The following is a 23101-nucleotide window of genomic DNA, read 5'->3' as shown; positions in this document are numbered from 1 at the left end:
CGTGTTGCCGACTTAAAACTTAAAGGGATCGCCGACCAAAGTGCCCCCCCCCCCCTCACGTAATGACCTTAAGAAATGCGGTGCTTCATTTTGGCTCACGCTGTAGAATTAATGCACACTTTTGATTCTTCTAATCCTTGACTGCTTAGTGCTCAGAAAACAGCGCTAAGCATTGCGCGTAACACCTTGGAAACTGTTGGGTCTTTCAGCATTAGACTATATTTATGCCAGTAAAAAAATAGAAAAAAATTATAATAAACAATAGACGAAATTCAGAGTTTTCACTAAAAAAATAATTGCATCTTTGTCTGCGTTGGCAAAATGCAAATATATTAATACGTATATTAATACGAAAACATTTTTTAACAGGCGCGACGCGGCTGCCTCAGCTCCTTCTTGTCCGTCGGATTGTTGTTGTGAATGAAGAAGGAAATATGGCGGAGTCGGTGAGTTTTCATAATCGTGTTGTAATATGTAATGCTTGTTACAGTTTTAAACGGCATTTGGAATACATCGCCGTCGTCGTTTTTCATAAACCAAGATTATTGTTGTTTCAGCAGGTGGAAATAGGCGAAGGTTGTCGGCTCCCGGTGCTCAGAAAGAATCAGGAAAATGAAGACGAGTGGCGTGAGTATGGGGGGAAAAAACACCTTGTGGCTAGTAGTTATGAGTAGCGTAGAGCTACCGCATGGTGGCGAAAGAGTCACTGTGAGATGAAAACTCTTTAAGAGCCCGTTAGATGGTGCGGACATGCACAGAAATGGATGAACTAATGCAAAGCTGTCACAATATAAACTGGAGTCTTGTACAGCACGTAGTATAAGTGTGTAAAGTTCGTTGATTTGTTAAATGACATAAGTGTATGTATCTCAAAAATTGTAGAAGAGCAAATAAGTAATCACATTCTGTTGACTTTTTCTAGTCGAAAAGTAAAGTAGTTGTGTCTTAAATTAAGTAGTAATGTAATTAAATGTTAAAGTGAAGTTTACCCTTAAAAAAAGGAAAGCAACAACATTTTAGCAGTACTTAGAATTACTGAACATCACGCCAGGATGTTAAGTATTGGTGATGTTTTATGAGCGCTTAGTGCCTTAATGGAAATTCCATCCATCCATTATCCAACCCGCTATAACCTGACTACAGGGTCACGGGGGTCTACCGGAGCTAATCCCAGCCAACCCAGGGCGCAAGGCAGGAAACAAACCCCGGGCAGTGTGCCAGCCCACCGCAGTTAATGGAAATTCATTTCAGTTAATGTTAGTAGTATATTTTATTTATATATTACATTCCTCCTGCTCTCAGCACTTCAGAGAATGTTAGGGCATATACAACATTTGATACAATTCATAAACACATAAATCACAAAATAAAGTTAAATACAGTATACACAAATCTTTGAATTAGATTAAGAGGCTGTGAACCAGAATAAAATACATAAATAAAAATATTACAAGAAAACCCTGAGCAAATTACATAATTTGTGATACAAACGCAAATCATACTGAGCATCTGAACAAAGAAGGTAAACTGAAACAACAGTTAGAATGACAAAGAATGTTAAATGCCTTACTTAACAAATTAGTTTTTTTTTTTTTTTAATGAATGAATGAAGTCAGCTGATCTCATTAATTTAGGGAGGTCGTCCCAAAGTCTGGGTGCAGTGGAGCTGAAGGCCCTGTCACCCACAGAGTGAAGGTTAGTTTGGGGCAGTATGAGATTGCCAGACAAACAAGAGCATAGTGATGGAGGAGGTTACTGATGTAGACCCCGTGCAAAGCCACAAAAGGTTTTTTAGATTAGTAATAGAATTTATTTTATTAAATCCCAGAAGACACAGGGTAAGACAACATTGATGATACAATGTTATTTTTGTAGCGTTGTTAACTGTATGCAGTAGTAAGCTAAGTATTTGAAGAGACATTCTTGAATTTATTTTATGGTGTTCCGGTGAACAGAGTGGTATATTCGGTGCTGTGTATTCGGTTCCCCAGTACATAAGCCAGTGCATTAAAGGGTGCCACCTTAATCTTTTGAATCGATCTGACCACTGTTTTGCTTTTGGCTTGTTAAGCAGTAGTGCTCACCTGGGGTAATATTTATAAAATTTGCATACACACAAAAAGAGGCTTGAAATATGCATAAGTAGGTTTCTAGGCAAAAGTAAGAATTTATTAGGGGTGGAGAAAAAGTTGATTTTTGGATCAGCAGGCTAATTAAAAAAAATCGATATTTGAATGAAAAAAAAAATGCTGGCATTCCAATCAACAAAATGTAATTGTGTGCAACCACGCATAAACCATACTATGTGAACTAAATACTATAGATAGTTAAATATGAGTTGCAGGCAACCAGGCATTTGCTGTTGCCATAATAACAGTTTACTGATTTAGTGATTGTAATTGGAATGCATAGCACATACATTTTCTTAAGCTGCTTCCGTAATGTCCCTGCATGGTTGCTGAATACGGTCACAATTTTCTGACAGACCACGCACCTTAAAAAAAGTGCAAAATGAGAGCATGACTGATCAAGGTTGTTTTGAGATTTCTGTGGTGCCACCACAATTTAAATCTAAAGCCTGGACTCTCTTTGGAGTTCACAAAGTAAACAGAGAACTTGAGATAATTACAACCATATGCAAAGTCTGTCACAGTAAAGTCAAGTATTGTGGTAATACTGTACCAGTAAGAGTCACATGCATCTCGCGCAACACAACACCGAGATGAACTCTGATGGCGCCAAGCCCGCAACTATGCCAAGTAAACGGCAAACTCTGGACATAACTTTAAATAAATTCTCCAGCAGTTGTGATAAAGGAAAACCAATGGTGAAATCTATAACATTTTATTTGTATTATATCTAGTATTTATATTTTTACTTGTAAATATCCACCCAGACACTTTCACTATATGCTGTTTTCTGACCTTCAGAGCGCAGAGGAAAGGCACTGTGATGCTCAGTTGTGGGGCACAGTCCGATACTCTTGAATGCAAGTGACAGGGTCTTGATGTGTCAGGAGGGAGGCTGTTCCACCCATGTGTGGTTGTTTCAATGCGGCAGCATGATGAGGCACATTCACATATGCACATTTCAGGTTGATTGTGATTTATAAAGGTAAATTTTTTTTTATAAATCAGATTTGTTAGAGGTATATGCTTATTTTTATGGTCAAATCCAATCAGAGTTTATAAATGAAACTTCTGGAGTGCTGCATTGTGTAAGATGAGGTTGTGTTTGCTCTTGTATATTAAATATGCATACTTAAGAAACTACCAATTTGCACAATTATTCCAGAAAGTTTCAATCGTAGACTTACAAATCTTAGAGAGTCAGAGACAGTTGTAGTACACTCCTGTGACCACCGCATACTCTGACATCCCTAACATCTCAGCCCAAAGTCAATTTACTCTCTGTGACCAAGTCTCTTAAGTTGTAGGGTATGCTCTGTGTTTATATGAGTTGAGAACGATTGAGCACTCAGCTGGAAGTAAAATGCATTTAATGCAACTACAAGGAAAAGAGAATGTGGGTGTTTTGAACCTCACAAACAGAGTAGAGGCTTATCTACCTGATGTCTTGTTTTATGTACCTCGACAGATTGGCAAAAGGGCTGAGGTTGTGGCAGATCTCAATTTACCTAGAGATAGCATCTGTTCGGCGCCAGCTTTGTGGTTGGGTTGGCTGTCACATAAAGGAGCGAGCTTGCCATGCTGTGCTAGAAAGTCATGGAGTTGTGTAAATTGTCAATGCATACGATTTCTACTCATGTAAGATGACATTCTTTGGCAACAAGATCAACGATGCAATCATCAAGTTTGACACCCCTTCCAACTAGAAGTCAAGTAATGTGCCACCAGCTTTAGGCATATTGATATGATTTGAAAACACTGTGGGTGTCGTTCATAATATAATGAGACCTAACCACACAGTGAAAACGCAATTATCTCTCTTTCAAGATAAGTTTTTCTTCTAGGAGGCGGTGCCGATGCATATACTGTTTTCTGAGTAGAATGTCAAAGGAAAGGGATCTATTATGTTCCTCTCTGTGTTCAAATTCTAAACAAAAACATCCTTCCCTGAGTTTCAGCAGCTTTCCCTTTGATGAGCACATAGTAACGAAAATGGATTCAAGCAATTAAGAGATAAAGGATCAATTTTTTTATATGCCATTGCAGCCCCTTACATTTGTAGCTGGAACCTTAACTCTGATAAATACATAAAGGTCTTAAAACTGATGCAGTGACGTTTTAGCTGAAAGAACTTTGGTGTCATACAGACATGGGAATCAGCTTTTGAAAGGGAATACGCTTCTCTCTGAGTAAATGTGTTTTGAGTCTATGCTGATGGAAAATTGTACAGCAGGTCCCTTCTCAATTGAACATGACTATGCAGTGACACCAGCTGGTCACTGTGTAGAATTTAATCCTCCTGCAATGTGATTAAATACATTTTTTGTGACAAATAACATGAACTATAATTTTAAAGGCTATATGTCCACACATTCCATGGCAAGACCTTAATAAATTGGATACAACAGGAAAAAATTTTGAAAAGGATACGAAGACAAATGACTGTTAGCTAAATGTAGATCAAATATGGTTATCTTTTAAGATGACAGCTATTTGTCTTGGTGATTCAATATTACCATATACTTGCATCTGTTGAAACCGAGTGAGTTAACGTTAATTATAAAAGCAGATTAGCTGAAACTGTTAGCATCCTGCCATAAGAAAGTTAACAGACTTACTGTGGTAATTATAAGGTAATTCTACAAAAAAATTCTAACCTTGGTTCTGCTTTGATGCTTTTGTTGTATAGTCCTCTTCAACAATACTTATATTGCTAAAAGTTGATTAATGGAAGTGAAAGTAGAGAAGTGGAATAAACACGACCATTGCTGGCTAACACAAAATTCTAAATTCCTGTTAATTTCTCCCCAGCTTAATGTGCTGTGGCACAGACACTGACTTAGGGCAAGATTATTCTCAGGATTTAGATAAATAAGTTGCCATTTTATTCCCACTCACACATACACCCATTCATATTCTCTTTTACACTAATTTGGATTCACCAGGGGCCTCATGTATAACGCCGTGCGTAGAACTCACACTATAACATGGCGTAAACACAAAAGCGGGAATGTGTGTACACACAGAAAAATCCAGATGCAGGAATCTGTGCGTACGCAAACTTTCACGTTCTTCCACTACATAAATCCCGATCAGCGTGAAAAGTAACGCACGCGCCTTCTGTCCCTCCCCAAGTCCTCCCAGAATTACGCCTCTTTGAATATGCAAATCGATATAAATGGCATTCTGTGAAAAGACAATGGGAAAATATAAGAATTTCAGCGAATACCAAGTGGAGGCAAAGGAAAAACGTACTATTTGTTGGTTTAAACAGTGGTATAATCAACAAAAGAAAGTTGATCGAGTGACATAGTGTCGGAGAAACTCGAAAGCTCAAGTTGACAAAGTCGCACAGTGCCCGAAATAAAAAAGAAGTTGTCACATATCAAAGTCAGCGTGAAAAGGCGACTCGTAGCGGACCGTCTGAGTGTCATATGAAAGCTTATTAGGGTATAGAGAAAAAAAATAGGCACACAGTGGGGAAAAAAGCACGAAATGTCAACTTTAATCTCGAAATTTCCACTTTAATCACGTAGTTTATTTTGTCATTAAAGTAGAACATCATAAACTTCATCTTAAAATCGTTTATTTTACTAGTTTCTTAAGTAGCATGTTAAATGCTTTGTTCTGTGTTTGATCATCTATGTGCTCTATGTGTGTGAATCACTACGTGCTTCCGTTCTTTCTCTGACAGGACACAGAATCCATTACATTCATGATATTACAGCTCTCTGAATAATTAAAATACTGAGATGTTTACGTGATATCTTTTTCATGATGATAGGAATGAAAGCAAGTTATTAAACATGGGAACACGGTGGCGCAGTGCTTGTTCATGTCTCATGCAAGAGGCTTGCTGCGCCATGCACGACCTTCGATGAAATAATTTATTACAGAAGTACTGTCTCTTTCAAACATACTAACCTCCAATTCCTGTCCTTACTTTCCTTTCTCCAAATACCCAATCGCCACACAATCAGCTCTGTAATAGACGTTAAGCCATCTGTAAGCTTTGAATGCCGATTCTTCAAAACATTTAAGGAACATTGAAATATCTTCGTAGTACATGTTTAATTATTCTATCCGTCTATCCTTCCAGTGTCACGTCAGCACCAGCAATAATACAGCGCAAGGCAGGAGCTATCCATGAACTAGCTAGCGCTGCGGCACCGTGTCTTCACATGTTTAATTATTAACAATACAGATTATTTAAATGAAGTTAAAGTTTTATTTGTATACTATAAGCAACATATTTTGCTGCATTTCATCTTAAAAATGATATCGTCATCATACGCACTTTATAAAGTGGCGCAGGTTGTGCAATATTATAAGTGTAGTGCAAGTTTACAGTGGGGTAATTGTACTTATAAGTACAAACAGTTCTACAAGGAGCACTTGATGGACTGATTGAGTGTGTTTATAGTTCTTGGGATGAAACTTTTTCTGAAACGTGAGGTCCGTACAGAAAAGGCTTTGACATGTTTTGCCGTGGCTGAGGTAGTGTTTGCTTGAAACTGTATACCGATAATTCTCATTCCGATCAGCTGCTGCTGTGATTCCCCACTCAGATACAGTGATATAAATACTCCGAGTGGTGCAATGAGAGTAATATGGAAAAAAATGATCCGCTGTGGCAACCCTTAACGGGAGCAGCTGAAAGAAGAAGATGCAGTGAGCGTAACAACGCTAAAGCAGTTATGGTATTTGGAATACTATGGCTATTCCCTGGACCATTATATTGCTACAGGTTAATTACAATCAGATGCATTACACTAATAAACATTATGCAGTTAATTTCAGTGTATTTATGAAGCCGCGTCAGGAATGTGGGTCTAAGAAAGAAAGGGTAACCACACAGGAACAGTAGCACTGCTTTGACGCTGGGTGCCGCCAGTCTGCAAAACCGAGTGGAGAAATTGCATACGCCAGGGTATGAGGTACCGTGGAAATGTGCGTGGCATTACACCAAGTTTAGGTTTTATACATGGCAATTTGAGCGTGGAAACGTTCGTACGCAACATTTCTGTGCGTACACACCATTTATACATGAGGCCCCAGGTCACCTAACCTGCATATCTTCAGTGATATAGGAGGAAACCCTATTCTCACTTTAGGTAAACACACGAAATAAGGAGTATTGGTGAGGAAAGGTTCCACAGCCCTTTTTAGCTTAGTCCTTCATAGGTCGCTTTGTCATAATAATTGATTAATTCAGTTGTGCAAAGTTGATTTCAAATTGCTTGTCTATGCTCCACTATAATTTGTAGCAGTGGCTTAGGTGCTGTTTTTTAAATTTATTTCCCAAATTGTTTTCTTCTTCAAACTGGCTAAATGTTTAAAAGGTTTTTATAAACATCGCAAGAGTCTGTTTAATTTAAAACTGTTTCTGAATTAAGCACTGTGATCTGTGCATTTGGAAACTATGTTTCTAGCTTATTATGATTTTTGGAATTTTTATTATTTTGGAAAAAGGGAAGATATGTGTAAATAAATATCCTAATTGCAAGAGGTTTTCCTCAATTAAGAAAAAAATAAAATTTTGTACTTTAGAAGTTCATTTCACATCAGGTAAATTCATTTAAAACGTTTTTTGAGCAAGAAGCTGAGTATTTACAGGTTTTGTTTGCACAAGCCAAAGAATATGTTGTGCTTTCTCAGTGATGACCACTATCTTTATTTAATAGCAGTACTGCTACAGGTGGCAGATATAATAATCAAATGTAAAAGCTCATAAACAGAACTCCTGCAAACAGAAATGATATTTTAGATTCTGTACAAAAATGTATGGCACGCTTTAATCAAAGTAGTAAATTATGAATGTCGTGTTAGTGGTGTTCTAGCTGTAAAACCTGTGCAGACAAAGTCATAGATCACTTATAACCATTTCTTTTGAAATTATTTGCTATCAACAGAATTAATGAAAGTTTTCTTACAGTCTTTGTTTACTTATGGAATAAGTATGACTGTAATTCTGAATATACAGGTTAGGGTAAGCTGAGCATATTTACTCAATGATCACTCAAGATCATGATACATTGTTTGCTTTTACACTTTGTAGGAATAGCTTGTCAGTTACAGTGCATCCGGAAAGTATTCACAGCGCATCACTTTTTCCACATTTTGTTATCTTAGAGCCTTATTCCAAAATGGGTTACATTCATTTTTTTCCTCAGAATTCTACACACAACACCCCATAATGACAACGTGAAAAAAGTTTACTTGAGGTTTTTGCAAATTTATTAAAAATAAAAAAACTGAGAAATCACATGTACATAAGTATTCACAGCCTTTGCCATGAAGCTCAAAATTGAGCTCAGGTGCATCCTGTTTCCCCTGATCATCCTTGAGATGTTTCTGCAGCTTAATGGGAGACCACCTGTGGTAAATTCAGTTGGTTGGAAATGATTTGGAAAGAGCTGGCCGGCCATCTAAACTGAGCAATTGGGGGAGAAGGGCCTTAGTCAGGGAGGTGACCAAGAACCCGATGGTCACTCTGTCAGAGCTCCAGAGGTCCTCTGTGGAGAGAGGAGAACCTTCCAGAAGGACAACCATCTCTGCAGCAATCCACCAATCAGGCCTGTATGGTAGAGTGACCAGACGGAAGCCACTCCTTAGTATAAAGGCACATGGCAGCCCATCTGGAGTTTGCCAAAAGGCACCTGAAGGACTCTCGGACCATGAGAAAGAAAATTCTCTGGTCTGATGAGACAAAGATTGAACTCTTTGGTGTGAATGCCAGGCGTCACGTTTGGAGGAAACCAGGCACTGCTCATCACCAGGCCAATACCATCCCTACAGTGAAGCATGGTGGGGGCAGCATCATGCTGTGGGGATGTTTTTCAGCGGCAGGAACTGGGAGACTAGTCAGGATAAAGGGAAAGATGACTGCAGCAATGTACAGAGACATCCTGGATGAAAACCTGTTCCAGAGCGCTCTTGACCTCAGACTGGGGCGACGGTTCATCTTTCAGCAGGACAACGACCCTAAGCACACAGCCAAGATATCAAAGGAGTGGCTTCAGGACAACTCTGTGAATGTCCTTGAGTGGCCCAGCCAGAGCCCTGACTTGAATCCGATTGAACATCTCTGGAGAGATCTTAAAATGGCTGTGCACCGATACTTCCCATCCAACCTGATGGAGCTTGAGAGGTGCTGCAAGAGGAATGGGCGAAACTGGCCAAGGATAGGTGTGCCAAGCTTGTGGCATCATATTCAAAAAGACTTGAGGCTGTAAAATTGCTGCCAAAGGTGCATCAACAAAGTATTGAGCAAAGGCTGTGAATACTTATGTACATGTGATTTCTCCGTTTTTTTATTTTTAATAAATTTGCAAAAACCTCAAACTTTTTTTTCACGTTGTCATTATGGGGTGTTGTGTGTAGAATTCTGAGGAAAAAAATTAATTTAATCCATTTTGGAATAAGGCTGTAAGATAACAAAATGTGGAAAAAGTGATGCGCTGTGAACACTTTCCAGATGCACTGTAATTCAGATTTTTTAATTTTTACACAGCAACCTCTATGAATAACTGCCAAAAATGATGTAGAGAAAAGGGGGAAAATGCATGTTCAATTTAGACAATTATTTTGTATATTAGAATATATGTTGACTTTGACAGCAAACTCCCTCTCCAATTTTCATGTGTGTTGAAGATTTCTTTGACCAGGAGAACGGCTAAGTGTTTCATTATAATGTTTCATATTAATTGATACGTTTTTTTGAGATGCATTATTATTATTATTTTATAACTCAGGAATTTGTGTATGGCAATTCTGGAATGTGGTAGAATTTAATATTATTTTCTACTTTCCAAAGGACTGGTTAGTACAGAAGTAACTGAGAGAATCACAATAAGCTCAGTTTATACTTCTGGGCTCTTTTGCAAATTGTAAATGATGGAAGTTCGATAGCATGAGCACAGTACACTGTATTCATATTATCTTCGTGCTGAAAGCACTTTGCAATATATAGATTTTTATTTCTGTTGTTTTAAAATTCTACTTTAATAAAATGTAATTATTTTATATTAAGGCAGTTAGAGGCAAGTATAATAAAGCATTTGCTAAAGATTTACACTGATAAGCTGATTTAATTTTTTTCTTTTATTGATTTTCTCTCTTTATAGCCTTAGCAGAAATCCTCAGTGTGAAAGAAGTGACTGGAAGAAAGCTTTATTATGTTCACTATATTGATTGTAAGTATGGAAGCAGTTGTTTTTTTTTTTTTAACCTCTAGTTTGTCTTTATTTTTCATGTGTGAGCCTTTTCAGTTTCACTGTAACTGTAAATAACTGTGTTTACCATAGATTTGTGTTTTTCATGTACCAAAGTGATTTCTTATTAAATTTCATGTAGTTCACATTTATTTTTTTTCTTTCAAACACAAGAAAGCACATCAAAATCTTTTACGTAGACTTTCACTAGCGTGATTCAGATTCCTTTAGTTAGTTGAATTATTGTGCAGACACCTATATTTTATTTATGCTTGTACAGTATCTTGTTGCATATTGTGTATATATAGCAGATGACTCTGATGAAATAACCTTTTGTTGCACAAAATCATAGAGAAGTTTGCGGTCTACCCTAAAAAAAAAAAAGGACCACCATTTTTTCCTCTGTAAATAATATAGAAATACATTTCTATAAGTCTCAACTGTTGTTTCCTTGTGTTTTATGTAACACATGAGTTGATGCAACCAAATACTTTGTAAAAATGTTGGCTGTTGTTTCATTGGTTTTATTTTCTTAACTGAAAGACATAAAAAATGATGTACTTGACAAACTCTGCTACCTTTCCTCACACATATGTGGAGTAATATATATGAAATGAGTATCTTCTTGCACTTCTTTACTTTTTCTTGATGTTGCTTTAGGTCTGTCTTTTTCCATTTCATCTTAATCTACTGTAGTTCTGCTTTTAATATTGGACTCCTACCTACCGCCTATCATGAAAATACAAAATTGAGTTTACTAAATATTTATTGAACTGTAAGAATCATTCATGTATGCTACATGTATGTAAATCAGTTTTTTGTCTTCATATTTAAGATTTTTATCACTATCAATGTCATCTTAACTTTATTTTTGCCTTTCCCGGATTTATGGTTATTTATGCATTTATTTATTAATGAACTCACTATTAGGTATGATACAGATGTAGCTTTAGCTTTTGAGCATTTATTGCCTTTTGTCCTTGTGTCTGCTCAGCTCGTTGCTTGTTGTTATTAGGAAGAAATTAAAAGCCTAAACTCTCGGAACAAAAGGTGAATTAACAGAAAAATTACAAAAGAGAGTTCAGCAGTAGCAAAGATAAATATATTTCTAATTTTCTTACAAGTGTAAATATCACATCTGTCCTCTTCTGAATGCAGAATATGAAAAAGTGGAAAAAAGTGCAGCTATTAAAACAAAGGTCTCGGTTAGAGGTAAAGTAACTCGCTGCCTATGAATCTTGTTAGAAAAAAATCTTTAGCCACAGGGGTACCCCAGGACTAAACTCAGGAACTACTGCTTTAGACATCTTGTGTTGAATAGTTTGAATATGCCTTGACAGGTGGACTCCTGTTGGCTTTGAAAGGTAACATTTATGAAAGCTGTGCAAGCAGTAGTATGTTCAGTGGGAGTGAGATTTGGCCGGTAAAAGCAGAACCTGAAGTAAGACTGGAAAGTATAGAGAATGATCAGATGGTTGTGTGGAGTGTCTTTAAGTGAGTGGAGACAGAATGTTGACTTAAGAAAAAGATTTGGTATGGAGAAGATCGGGATTGTACTGAGGATAAACAGGCTAAAGTGGTTTGGGGTTGTGGTGTGAAAGACATATAATGACTAGATGAAGAGATGCACCCAGACAGAAGTAGAAGGCATGAGGCCAAGAGGGGAGGCAAAAGAAGACATGGTTGAAGGTGTTGTTAGATGATATGGAAAAGAATGGTTCTTACTCAAAGGGATACCCAGGACCATGGAAAGTGAAGGAAACAATTTGGGGGAGAAGCAGCTTTTATGGGTAAACCCCAAAAATTCCAATTAAAACAGTGATTATGGTATCTATTTGCATTGCTTTATTAGCTATATATCTGAAGGACATTCTTACTCATATTTTGCCTCTGAAGTCAAAAATATTAAGTAAAAGGTAATGAAGGAACCTATTGGTGCTTTAAAGTAGATAGTAAGTTGTGAATGTTATTGCAACACAATCTGTCACTAAACCTAGAGCATGACAAAAGTTTGATGTACCAAATTCAGATTTTGACGTTATTTTGGGTTGGTTTGATTTACTACTATAATGTATAGTGATTAAAGTGTTTTTTCTGCACATCAGTTAACAAACGCCTGGATGAATGGGTGACACCTGATAGGCTGGATTTGAAGAAACTTCAGTTTCCCAAAAAAGAAGCAAAAACACCTACAAAGAATGGACTTCCCACCTCACGGCCAAGTTCTCCTGAGCGGGATGTGGTAAGTATTTATAAGTTAACTTAAATACTTCATAAAGGTATTGCATAATAATAATAATAATAATTCATTACATTTATATAGCGCTTTTCTCAGTACTCAAAGCGCTATCCACACAGGGAGGAACCGGGAAGCGAACCCACAATCTTCCACAGTCTCCTTACTGCAAAGCAGCAGCACTACCACTGCACCACCTGTGAGGACAGAAAGGTACTGCTGTCCAAACTGTGATAGGACTCGGTATGTCAATGGCCCTAATGCACCATGCAAAAATTTAAAAGTGCATCAGTAAAAAAAAAAAATTAACAATAATTGTATATGTCTGGTGGAGTGAAAATACATAAATATTCATAATAAGCTCAGAGTAAAGTAAATAAACTAAAAAAGCTTTGGAAAAAGATAGCATACTTAATATATGTAAAGTGCCCAAACATTAGTCTTTTCACATGAATCCAAACCTTCACTGAAAAGTAAAGTAAATGCCTAAAGGAATGTACAGTATCTAAACTTCTTCTCAAACTGTCTACTGCTTACTTTTGTTTGTATTGCTTGCGCAGTGTGCAACAATCCCCTGCAGTTGATAGCAAAAACCAGTTTCTTACTTTACAAATCATTGAACATGAAAAAAAAAAAAAATTCAGTGTAGTTCCTGTCTGACTTCAACTGGATTGCTGTGAAATATAAAATTCTGTATTTTGAGTCAATAGACTGAATTGGCAGTAAAAACAAGGTGCTGCTTGACTACCAGCAAGTTTTATTAAATGCTTTTTCAGAGACTAGCGGAGTTATTAGCTAACTAAACATTTGATCAAATACAATCATCTACTAAGAACTGGTCAGTAAATCAGTAGGCAATCTTTATCTTTACGTTAAACTGAAACTATGATTTTTGTTAATTATATGGTTTATTTATGAAAATTATTTTTCTGAACTGCATGTGCAGTAGAGAAGGAACTCTTGCTGCTTTGGAGTTAGTTGACTTCAATGAAAAAATGCAGTTATTTACCAATTTGGGCACTTGCCTTTGAATCTTGAAGCATAAATCTTGACCAATGCATTACTTCTAAAATTTTTAGCCTTGTAGCAGTCACATACCACTACTAAGGAAAACATTAATTTAAAACAGGGATGGGCAAACGTTTTGGGTGGCAAAGTGATTTGTCAATAATGACTTGTACAGTGGTGCATTTAAAAAAAAATAAAAATAAAAGTGATTTGTCAATAATGACTTGTACAGTGGTGCATTTAAAAAAAAAGAAAAATAAAGGTGAACTTTTTAATCCAAGTGATTTTTTTTTTTTTATTAGCCTTATACAATTTCTTGTATTAGGAATTTATTTTTCGCATACCCTTTGGCGTCAGAGCGCAGGGTCAACCATTGTACAGTGCCACTGGAGCAGTTGCAGGTTTAAGGGTCTTGCTCAAGGGCCTAACAGATCCTTAGGCAGATTTAGGACAGGGCAAACAGTAACTTTAAAAATGTTTGAACTCATAAATGGTTTAATTATAATACTTTTGATAAAAGGTTGTTAAGAACAATGCTCAAACCCCAAAGAGAGGAAAAAATATAAAGTGAGGATTTTTCTATGAAATAATCATTTACATGAACTGCACAAACTTTTTAATATCAACTGAGATGCTGGTTGTTGCAACAATAAATTAATTGCACATATTTTTACCTGTTAGTAGGCTTCTCTTTTTGATTTACCAGTTTTCATTTCTGAAAAGACCTACTTGCCGCTGTGTTATCAAGTAGTGATGCCATATGCAGAGGATGCTTGAAAGCCTTGGAAACAAATTCTGAGTAATGTAGAGTTTGTAGAAATTTGCCAAAGAAACTTATTTTTAAGTTCACTAATGCACTGGATTTGAGTTACTTTCAGCTCTGAGACTTTTGTAATGTTGTCCATATTAACTGCAAAAGATAATAAAAAATTGCAAAGTCTGTCTTCACGTCGAAGGATGGCAACCTGATTTGCATATCTAACAAAATCCTCACTTCTGTTTGAACAGTAATCCTTAAAATCGGGAAAATGTATAAGTTTTGCCTGTTGCAGTTAACTCAGATTATTGGAAAGATTGAAGAATAAAGAAAAAGATAAATTAACCACACTATTCCAAAATTGAAGTGAGCTTACTTAGTGAGACGTAATTTTGTCCACTTGTTCTGACTCTGTGATAAAGCACCTGAAAAACATACAAGTTTCCTGACAGCATGGGCAGGTAAGCACATTTTACTCCTTGTCTATCCAAACACATAGGTTGAAGTACGATAATAATCTGTTTTAGTTGAACTAACAGGAAACCTTTGTCCTTCTAACTTAATTTTTTATATTTATTAACAGCATTTTTAATGCTGATTTGTGCACAGATCTGGAGTCACACACACAATTCCGCTTTCAGGTATCATTTCTAACCAAATCCATTGCTGATTAAGTCAGCCATGGGCAAAATCATATTCTTTAAAACCCCACATGCTGGACAGAGGCAAGCAATCTGCTAAAACCATGCACACTTACCCTGTAAGTATGTACCCTGTATGTTGCAGCACTATAGACTCTTCATATTGTATAAACTTATATTATTAAATTATGTTTTAGCTATCACCATATGGCAATTTACCACATTTACACCTGCCAACTGTAGAATAATTATGTTAGGAGCACTTGATGAGGGCTGAAATATTAGAAATTTCTACAAGCAGCCTCCAGGCCCCTGGTTTAGAAAGATCTCTTTGTGGGACAGTGGGGTTTGAGATCATTAACTATTTAAAAATACAGCTGTATTGTGCAGGTATGACGTTGTTTTTAGATTTATTCTGATTCAGTAAATTCCCTTTAAATGTTCTTTAGCAATTAAATTCAAATATGATGTTTTGACAATAAAAATATGTTACAGATATTTTGGATTAAACCTTTTATGTTGGAGTACATTTTTTCGTATGTTTTTCATTTAGTACTTTATAGTATTTCTCTATACACAAGCATAACTCTGGAAATTTACATGAGTAGCTGCTGCAAATTAAGCTAATTTTGCAATTTTATGACCGAATACTATCCTAGGAATACTTGGCTGTTTATCCCACTTTGTCAGATTTCTAGCCTTACTGCTGTTGTTGCTGGAATATCACATATAATTATACTTATGTTCTGTTTCTTGCCCATTTAAGATGTGTGCCTCTGTCTTCAGAAATGCCAGTTACAAATATGAAGAAAGGTTTGGAAAAACTGTTCTCTTTTTATAGAAATAGTCCTTTAGAGTTTTCAGGTAATAGTAAATGAGCATGTTGAGAGTTGAAGTTTATGCATAGTATTGTGAGCATTGCAAGCTAATTTGTTATAACTTTGAAGAATGGTTGCATTGACCATGGGCAATTAAGTGAATATTATTGACAAGTGATACACCACTTAACTTGTGTTACAGAAGAACTGGAGGATTTATGCATATATTTGAGGATCCTTTCAAGTTCACTGAGTTAAGTATTGTGATTTTTTTGGAGAGAAGATACTGTAGAATAATAGGAGGGATAGAAAACAGCCTGATATTTAAGTCTAAAAGGTGCTCTGATTAAAAAATGGTGCATCTCTCTTAAAAAACAAAAAAAATCCAGGCCTTTCCAAACTCCAGTTATTTACAAAGGTTGACCTTTTATTTGCATGCCTCGTGCCTCATTTACGCCAAAAGCTTGTGTATATTTATGGCAACTCTGACCTGTGCATACGTAACATTTTGGAGAAACTGTGAAATTATGGCAATGGGATGAGAGGCACTATAATACCACGCATGATCTTGTACGCTCTTTTGCAAAGCAATCTTGAATGCAGGTGTCCGAGTCTTGACATGTCAGGAGGAAGGCTGCTATAATACCCAGTGAATGTCTGTAGCATTGTGATTGCATATGTATGATGATTATTAGCATTAAGCTGCGTTCATAGACGCACATTTACAAGACAATTGTGATTTATAAAGTTACATAAAAATGTGCCTACACTAGGTTTTGTAAATCTTTTTTTTTTCTCCCAGCATATATATTTTCCTGTTTTTTGGCATTTTCATATTTTCAGGATTAAAGCCATGCAAATTTTTATAAATGAGGCCCCAGGTCTCTGCTACCTGAGCCAGATACAGTTAAGTTGGTATATTTTTTTATTTTTTTCCATTTTTGTACAGATATGAATTTCCTTCATGTTACTGCTGCTGACATGGTAGTAAAGTGGTTACCTTGTCAAATAGAACGTCTAGTTTAATCTCAGTGTTGGTACAGTAATCTTGTTAGCTGGAAGGCGTTTTATTTTAACTATTAGATTTACATACAGTGATCCCTCGCTATATCGCGCTTCGCCTTTCGCGGCTTCTATATGTAAGCATATTTAAATATATATCGCAGATTTTTTGCTGGTTCGCGGATTTCTGAGGACAATGGGTCTTTTAATTTCTGGTACATGCTTCCTCAGTTGGTTTGCCCAGTTGATTCCATACAAGGGACGCTATTGGCAGATGGCTGAGAAGCTACCCAACTTACTTTTCTCTCTCTCTCTCTCTCTCTCTCTCTCTCTTGCGCTGACTTTCTCTGATCCTGACATAGGGGGTGTGAGCAGGGGGGCTGTTCGCACACCTAGACAATACGGACGCTCGTCTAAAAATGCTGAAAGATTATCTTCACGTTGCTATCTTCTGTGCAGCTGCTTCCTGAAGCCGACATGCTGCACGGTGCTTCGCATACTTAAAAGCTCGAAGGGCACGTATTGATTTTTGACTGTTTGTTTTTCTCTGTCTCTCTCTCTCTCTCCCTGCTCCTGGCGGAGGGGGTGTGAGCTGCCGCCTTCAACAGCTTTGAACCGGTGGTGCTTCGCATACTTAAAAGCCAAACAGCTCTATTGATTTGTTTGCTTTCCTCTGTCTTTCTGACAGTCTGTGCTCCTGACGCGCACTCCTTTGAAGAGGAAGATATGTTTGCATTCTTTTATTTGTGAGACAGAACTGTCATCTCTGTCTTGTCATGGAGCACAGTTTAAACTTTTGAAAAAGAGACAAATGTTTTTTTGCAGTGTTTGAATAACGTTCCTGTCTCTCTACAACCTCCTGTGTTTCTGCGCAAATCTGTGACCCAAGCATGACAATATAAAAATAACCATATAAACATATGGTTTCTACTTCGCGGATTTTCTTGTTTCGCGGGTGGCTCTGGAACGCAACCCCCGCAATGGAGGAGGGATTACTGTATTTTGGATCATTCTGAATTAGTCTTATTTTCAACCATATCAGACTTGCTACTGAGTACTGAATATTTGCTCTGGGTCTAGATTTGAGACTTTGAACTAAACTTTGACTTCTTAAGACCACCCTGTCTCAGTGTTAACCTGTCATGCTGTTGCCTAATTAGTGCTTCTGACTTTGGCCATGCACAGACTACACGGGGTCCTGGAGAGACTGAAGCTAAATCCTGAATGGCTGAACAAGCCAAATCAATCCAAATATTGTTTTTTTAGTCTTCCATAACACACATTTTCCCCAGTACTAGGGTGTTGTACCGTGTTAGCCATTATGAATGTAGAGAAAAGCCAATAAGAGATGTATACATCTTGACTGAAGAAGGGGCCTGAGTTGCCTCGAAAGCTTGCATATTGTAATCTTTTCAGTTAGCCAATAAATGGTGTAATTTTGCTTGGCTTTTCTCTACATATTTTCCCCCTAACTCTTACGTTTACTGTACATTTTTGACAAGTAAAAATGTATTTACCTTTGGCAGAAAAGCTAAGCTGTGCTTATTGCAAGACACATAACATTTCCTGAGTTGTAAGAGAATAAATACAACTTGTGTTTAGTTCAGTGTCTATCTTAAGGTAATGTTTGGTTTGCATCATTAAGGTATTTAGTGTTTTTAATGTTAGGGAAATAGTTAAGTGACGATTATAAATATATTTTGCCATCATGTCTTGTCACTTTTAAAAACTTTAGTACTGTTTAAGAGTATAGCCAAGTCTACTTCTTCCAAACATATTAAATAACAGTATGATATATAGAGGATGAGTTGCCCTTTGATATTTTTGTCTGAAACCTGTGCTTCTTTATAGAAAGGAAGAGTTGTGTTATGATTTAGATTATAATTACCATAATTTGTATAAATTGAGGGATCATTGGAAAATATTACTGTAAACCTTTAAAATGCAGGTACATGTTTTTACCATTTTACTTTATGTCTAGTTAGATTTTTTTAATGATTAAAAGAGCTTCAATTTGCATTATTTATCACTTCCATTCTATAGTAAATGTCTTACTACAGAAATTACCCAGGAAACTGTAACTGCAATAAATTGTTTAATTTTAGGTAAAATATTAGATCATATTAGATAAAAATATTTTCTACATGGAACACTAAGACAGATAACTATGAAATGGAATAAAAGACAATAAACCAGAGAAAAATACTAAATTCAATACTAGAAGAAAAGCCTCAACAACAACATAATTTGTGATAAAACACACACACAAATTATCCTGAGCATCTGGACAGAGAGGAAAACTGAAACAAGTGGCAGAATGTTAGGTTAAGTTAAAGCCTTCCTGAACCGTTCTTTTTTAAAGAATAAACTGAGTCAGCTGATCTAATTAATTTAGGGAGGTCATTACAATAAAAACGATAACCCAGTCCAAAGCTACAAATGATATGGCCAAGGGGTAAACATGTAGATACAGAACAGCAGAGGGCTGAGGACAGAGCCCTGAGGAACTCCTTGTGTGACTGGCATTGCGCTGGATCTTCTGTTGCCAAGACTTACAAAGTCTTGCCTGTCAGTCAGATAGGACTTAAACCTCTGAAACAGTGCCGGAAATACCCAGAGTGTTCTCCATTCTGGACAGTAGAATGTCATGTTTGACAGTGTCAAATACTACACTGAGGTCTAACAGAATTAATATGCTGGTTTGTCCAGAGTCTGCTGCCATAATCAAATCATTAGTTACCTGAAGTAGAGCAATTGCACAGCTGTGCTGTGCTCTGAAACTAACTGAAAGGGTTCCACCAATTTATTAGAAGTTAAGTAATTGAGCGTGTTATAGCCTCCCAACTCACCAAGAACTTTTGACAGAAAAGGTAAGTGAAAAATAGGTTGGAAATTGTTAACATTGTCAGTATCAAGACCAGACTTTTTTAACATTGGGGTTACAAAAGAAATTTTAAAGTGGCTGGCACAATGCCAGTGTCAACAGTTGTATTTATTATTCTCGTAACCATTGGGATTATGACATGAAGGCAGAATTTAATAAGTGTGGTGGGGATGGTGTCCTGTACACAAGTAATCTGCCTCATTTCACAAAGCAGGTAATTAACAAATGAAGATGTGAAAGATATAAATGGATGATGGATTTATGTTAGTTGAATTATTTAGATTTTTAATTGTATTACAGAAAATCAACATGTTGCACCAAGACTAACAAGGACAGGAATTCATTTCTCAGTTTACATGTGGGAATGTCAATATGGAAGACTCTCTGGGAAAAGGAACTTAAGTGGGTTAATAATTCAGTCAGATTAGATAAGAAAAACCCATTGTATTTTGAGGGACGACCAACAAGCAAGATAGAACCACATTTCGTTATTAGTTTAAGAGCCAGACACTCAAAAGACAATGGACCATCATTTGGGATTCTTTTGATGTTTAACTCGGATCTAACAATTACTAGACCACTCTGCCTTGTCTTGAGCTGTGAGCCCCTGTGAAGTAAACCCATCCAGATGGTGTTGCCTCCGTAAGAGACGTCAATTTGTTTGTTTTTTGCCAAGTTTCTGTTAAGCATAGCATAATAAGGTTGTAATCTTTAATGAATTCTGATAGCACCAATGCTTTGCCAATAATAGATCTTGTGTTAAACAGTGCAGTGTTAGCTAGTGAAGGTTCATTGTGCACAGATCCATAACCAGAATTTATTTAAACATATTGCAAATTTGGCACACGTGACATTCTTATTTCCCAAGCCATGAATAGGATGGCATATACCTGAACAAATGCTGCTGGTGAACTTTCCATTCGCAGCCTAGTGGTGGCGGTGGCGGCAGCCTGACCTGCAAGGTAAATATTTTGGGAGTCACACATTAACAGCATCTTTTAGGACATCTCAGTCTAACCATTTGCTCTGGACAAACTGTTTAATATGCAGGAATTTATCGGAAAAGTATTTCAGAATAGTGTCAAGCTAATTTATCTGACAGTAGTAGAGCACACTTATAAACAGTGCAGCACAGTGTTGAAGTTGAGATGAGTAGGGTGGGTTGTTGCAAATGAGCGGCGATAGCAATTCAGCAAAAAATCCAGTAGAAGCATAGACTGATGCCACTAGATGACTGATCAATTAAAAAGTAGGAGATATTATAAGTTGTGCATAACCAGAATTCGGAGGTTCCAACATATAACTATATACGTATAACTGTTGGTATTACAAGTGTGATTGCCTTAACGCCGCAAGCCAGGTGGGTGTGAACTTCAGATCATTTCTCCAGTTGAAGCACATATAGAAGGCATTGACAGCAATCCAGTATATCCATTTTAATTAAGAAGACAGAATTGTCCCAGTATCTAGATCTACATGCTGCAAAGAACAATGTTCACAGATCATGCACCAGACAGGAGCGGGCAATCAAAGTTTTGTCCTGTGAACCACAAAAAAAGTCAAATCCATTGTCCCTAAGGTGCAAACTCAGTCAAGGCAAAGTCCGTAAAAATAAATCCAAAGTCAATAACAAATTTTAATCAGTTGCATCCATGAACTATACAAACAGTAAGAGAAGGTGAAAGAAGTGCAAAATGTGCAAGGTTCAACAAATTTTAGCCACACTTAATGTTAACAGGGAAGAGCAACAGCAACATGCATTAGCCAGCATTCTCTCCACCATTGCTAGTGGTATTACCCAGCTAATTTTGTTGGAAAAAGTTGTGGTACCTAGAAGCTCATCATAACAAGATGTTGATTAATGCGCTCCGCTAGGCAATTAGCCGAATAACACTTAAGTTTTGTAAATAATATGGGATTAAAAATACCTTCAGATGAATCAGTGTTGCCCTTTAAAGCAGAAGTGTGTGGATAAAAAAATGAATGTAAAGTATATGTAATAATTGTAATGTTAAGTATGATTGTCACTATCATACTAAAACTGCAATTCTATATAATGTTATGGATTTTATAGCTGCCCCTTTCCTGCCTTTTTATGCTGACTGTGCAAATGCTCTCATTTATGAAGTGGAACACCTCCATATATGACACCTGTTCCTGCAAAACTTGCTGCAGACACAAAGAACAATAACACCACCAATAGTTTCCCAATGCCCATATCTGTTAAACAGGTCCATCCACCAATTATTGAAAACTGGAAGATTGCCATGAAATAAAAATGTGTGCTGAAAAAATATGTCAAATGCATTGCAAAACTTGCCAAGGTTTCCCTCATAGTAGCTGCAATGCTAATATACATTTTTTTTTTTTTTTTTTTTTTATAATACTAATAGTTCAGTTTATTTTGGAATAGCACTTGTCACATTGTGCAGTATCAGAGTGTTGTAGCAAGTTCACATGCAAATATAGTTAGACTTTATACATTGCAAAGTGCATAGTGTGCAGTGTGCAGTACACTGTGTACATATAAAGATACAAATTAGTAAATTAGTACTATGGTTGTGATATAGCCAGTTGACAGTGGAGTATTTAAATAAAAAAAATCTGGTCAGCAGTATCCCTGGAGAAAATAAATCTCTAGGGGGTCCATGGTCAGTTGCAATGGAATGTCAAAAGACAAAGTCAGACAGTCATTGTTCTGAAGAGCTAAGCCATCTGACCCCCTACTACATCCTGGGCATTTTAAAGTATAAGTTTGTGTTGAACAGTCTATTAAAATGACAGAATCTTTTGATCGTTGCATTCCAAGACTCTCAGTATCTCTGGTGTCTTTCCAATGGACAGGAAAACAGCTTGGAGGTAAAGCAGTGGCACCATCTTCCACAGCCGGACACCAAGAAGAGAAACCGAATAGAGGAGGTTCAGTAACATTTCTTAATTATTGTAATACTTAAATGTTTTGTACAAATGACTAACAAACAGAAATGCAATGTCCATAGATAATAAACATCTGTGATCAGGGTATGCTACACTGAAATAGCGAATAACAGTCTAACATTAGCCTCTTTGCAGAAATCAAGGACATTGGCAGTTAGTGGCAATGTACTAATCATGTTTTGTATCAGATGTATGACTACAACAAGTAAGGGTTTCAATATACTACTGTGATAGGATTTATAGACATTGATATAACCAGGAGTATTATAGGCAGAGAGATTTGAATAGAAGGTACTCTTTTAATACTATGAGACTATTCTGAGGGAAGTGTTTTTTTTTTGTTTTTTTTTTTTATACATGTTTTAATAGTACGGTATGCTGTTTTATTTATATATAATATATATTATGTATGCAACATTACAACAAATAGACAAAAAATAATGATGGAATGTGTACAAGTGTAAGCATTCAGAACT

At 36.6% G+C, this 23101-nt stretch overlaps 1 protein-coding gene across 3 annotated transcripts in view; it reads left to right on the top strand.

Moving 5' to 3' along the window:
- The first annotated feature begins 337 nt into the window (after positions 1–337).
- The window catches only part of LOC114652966 (histone acetyltransferase KAT5), a 56045-nt gene continuing 33281 nt past the window's right edge, over positions 338–23101 (top strand). For 2 of the 3 annotated variants that reach the window (XM_028803221.2, XM_028803219.2), the window contains exons 1-5: positions 338–446; positions 558–627; positions 10256–10324; positions 12448–12584; positions 22533–22607. In XM_028803221.2, coding sequence (XP_028659054.1) covers positions 435–446; positions 558–627; positions 10256–10324; positions 12448–12584; positions 22533–22607 — 363 coding nt within the window. In that variant the 5' untranslated portion in view covers positions 338–434. The remainder of the gene's footprint in view (positions 447–557; positions 628–10255; positions 10325–12447; positions 12585–22532; positions 22608–23101) is intronic. The other variant, XM_028803220.2, reaches the window with a different exon arrangement.

Source organism: Erpetoichthys calabaricus, chromosome 1, assembly GCF_900747795.2.
Source record: "Erpetoichthys calabaricus chromosome 1, fErpCal1.3, whole genome shotgun sequence".
Classification (NCBI taxonomy): domain Eukaryota; kingdom Metazoa; phylum Chordata; class Cladistia; order Polypteriformes; family Polypteridae; genus Erpetoichthys; species Erpetoichthys calabaricus.
The sequence above is the reverse complement of the archived record's forward strand: the minus strand, read 5'-3'. Positions and strand labels throughout refer to the sequence as shown.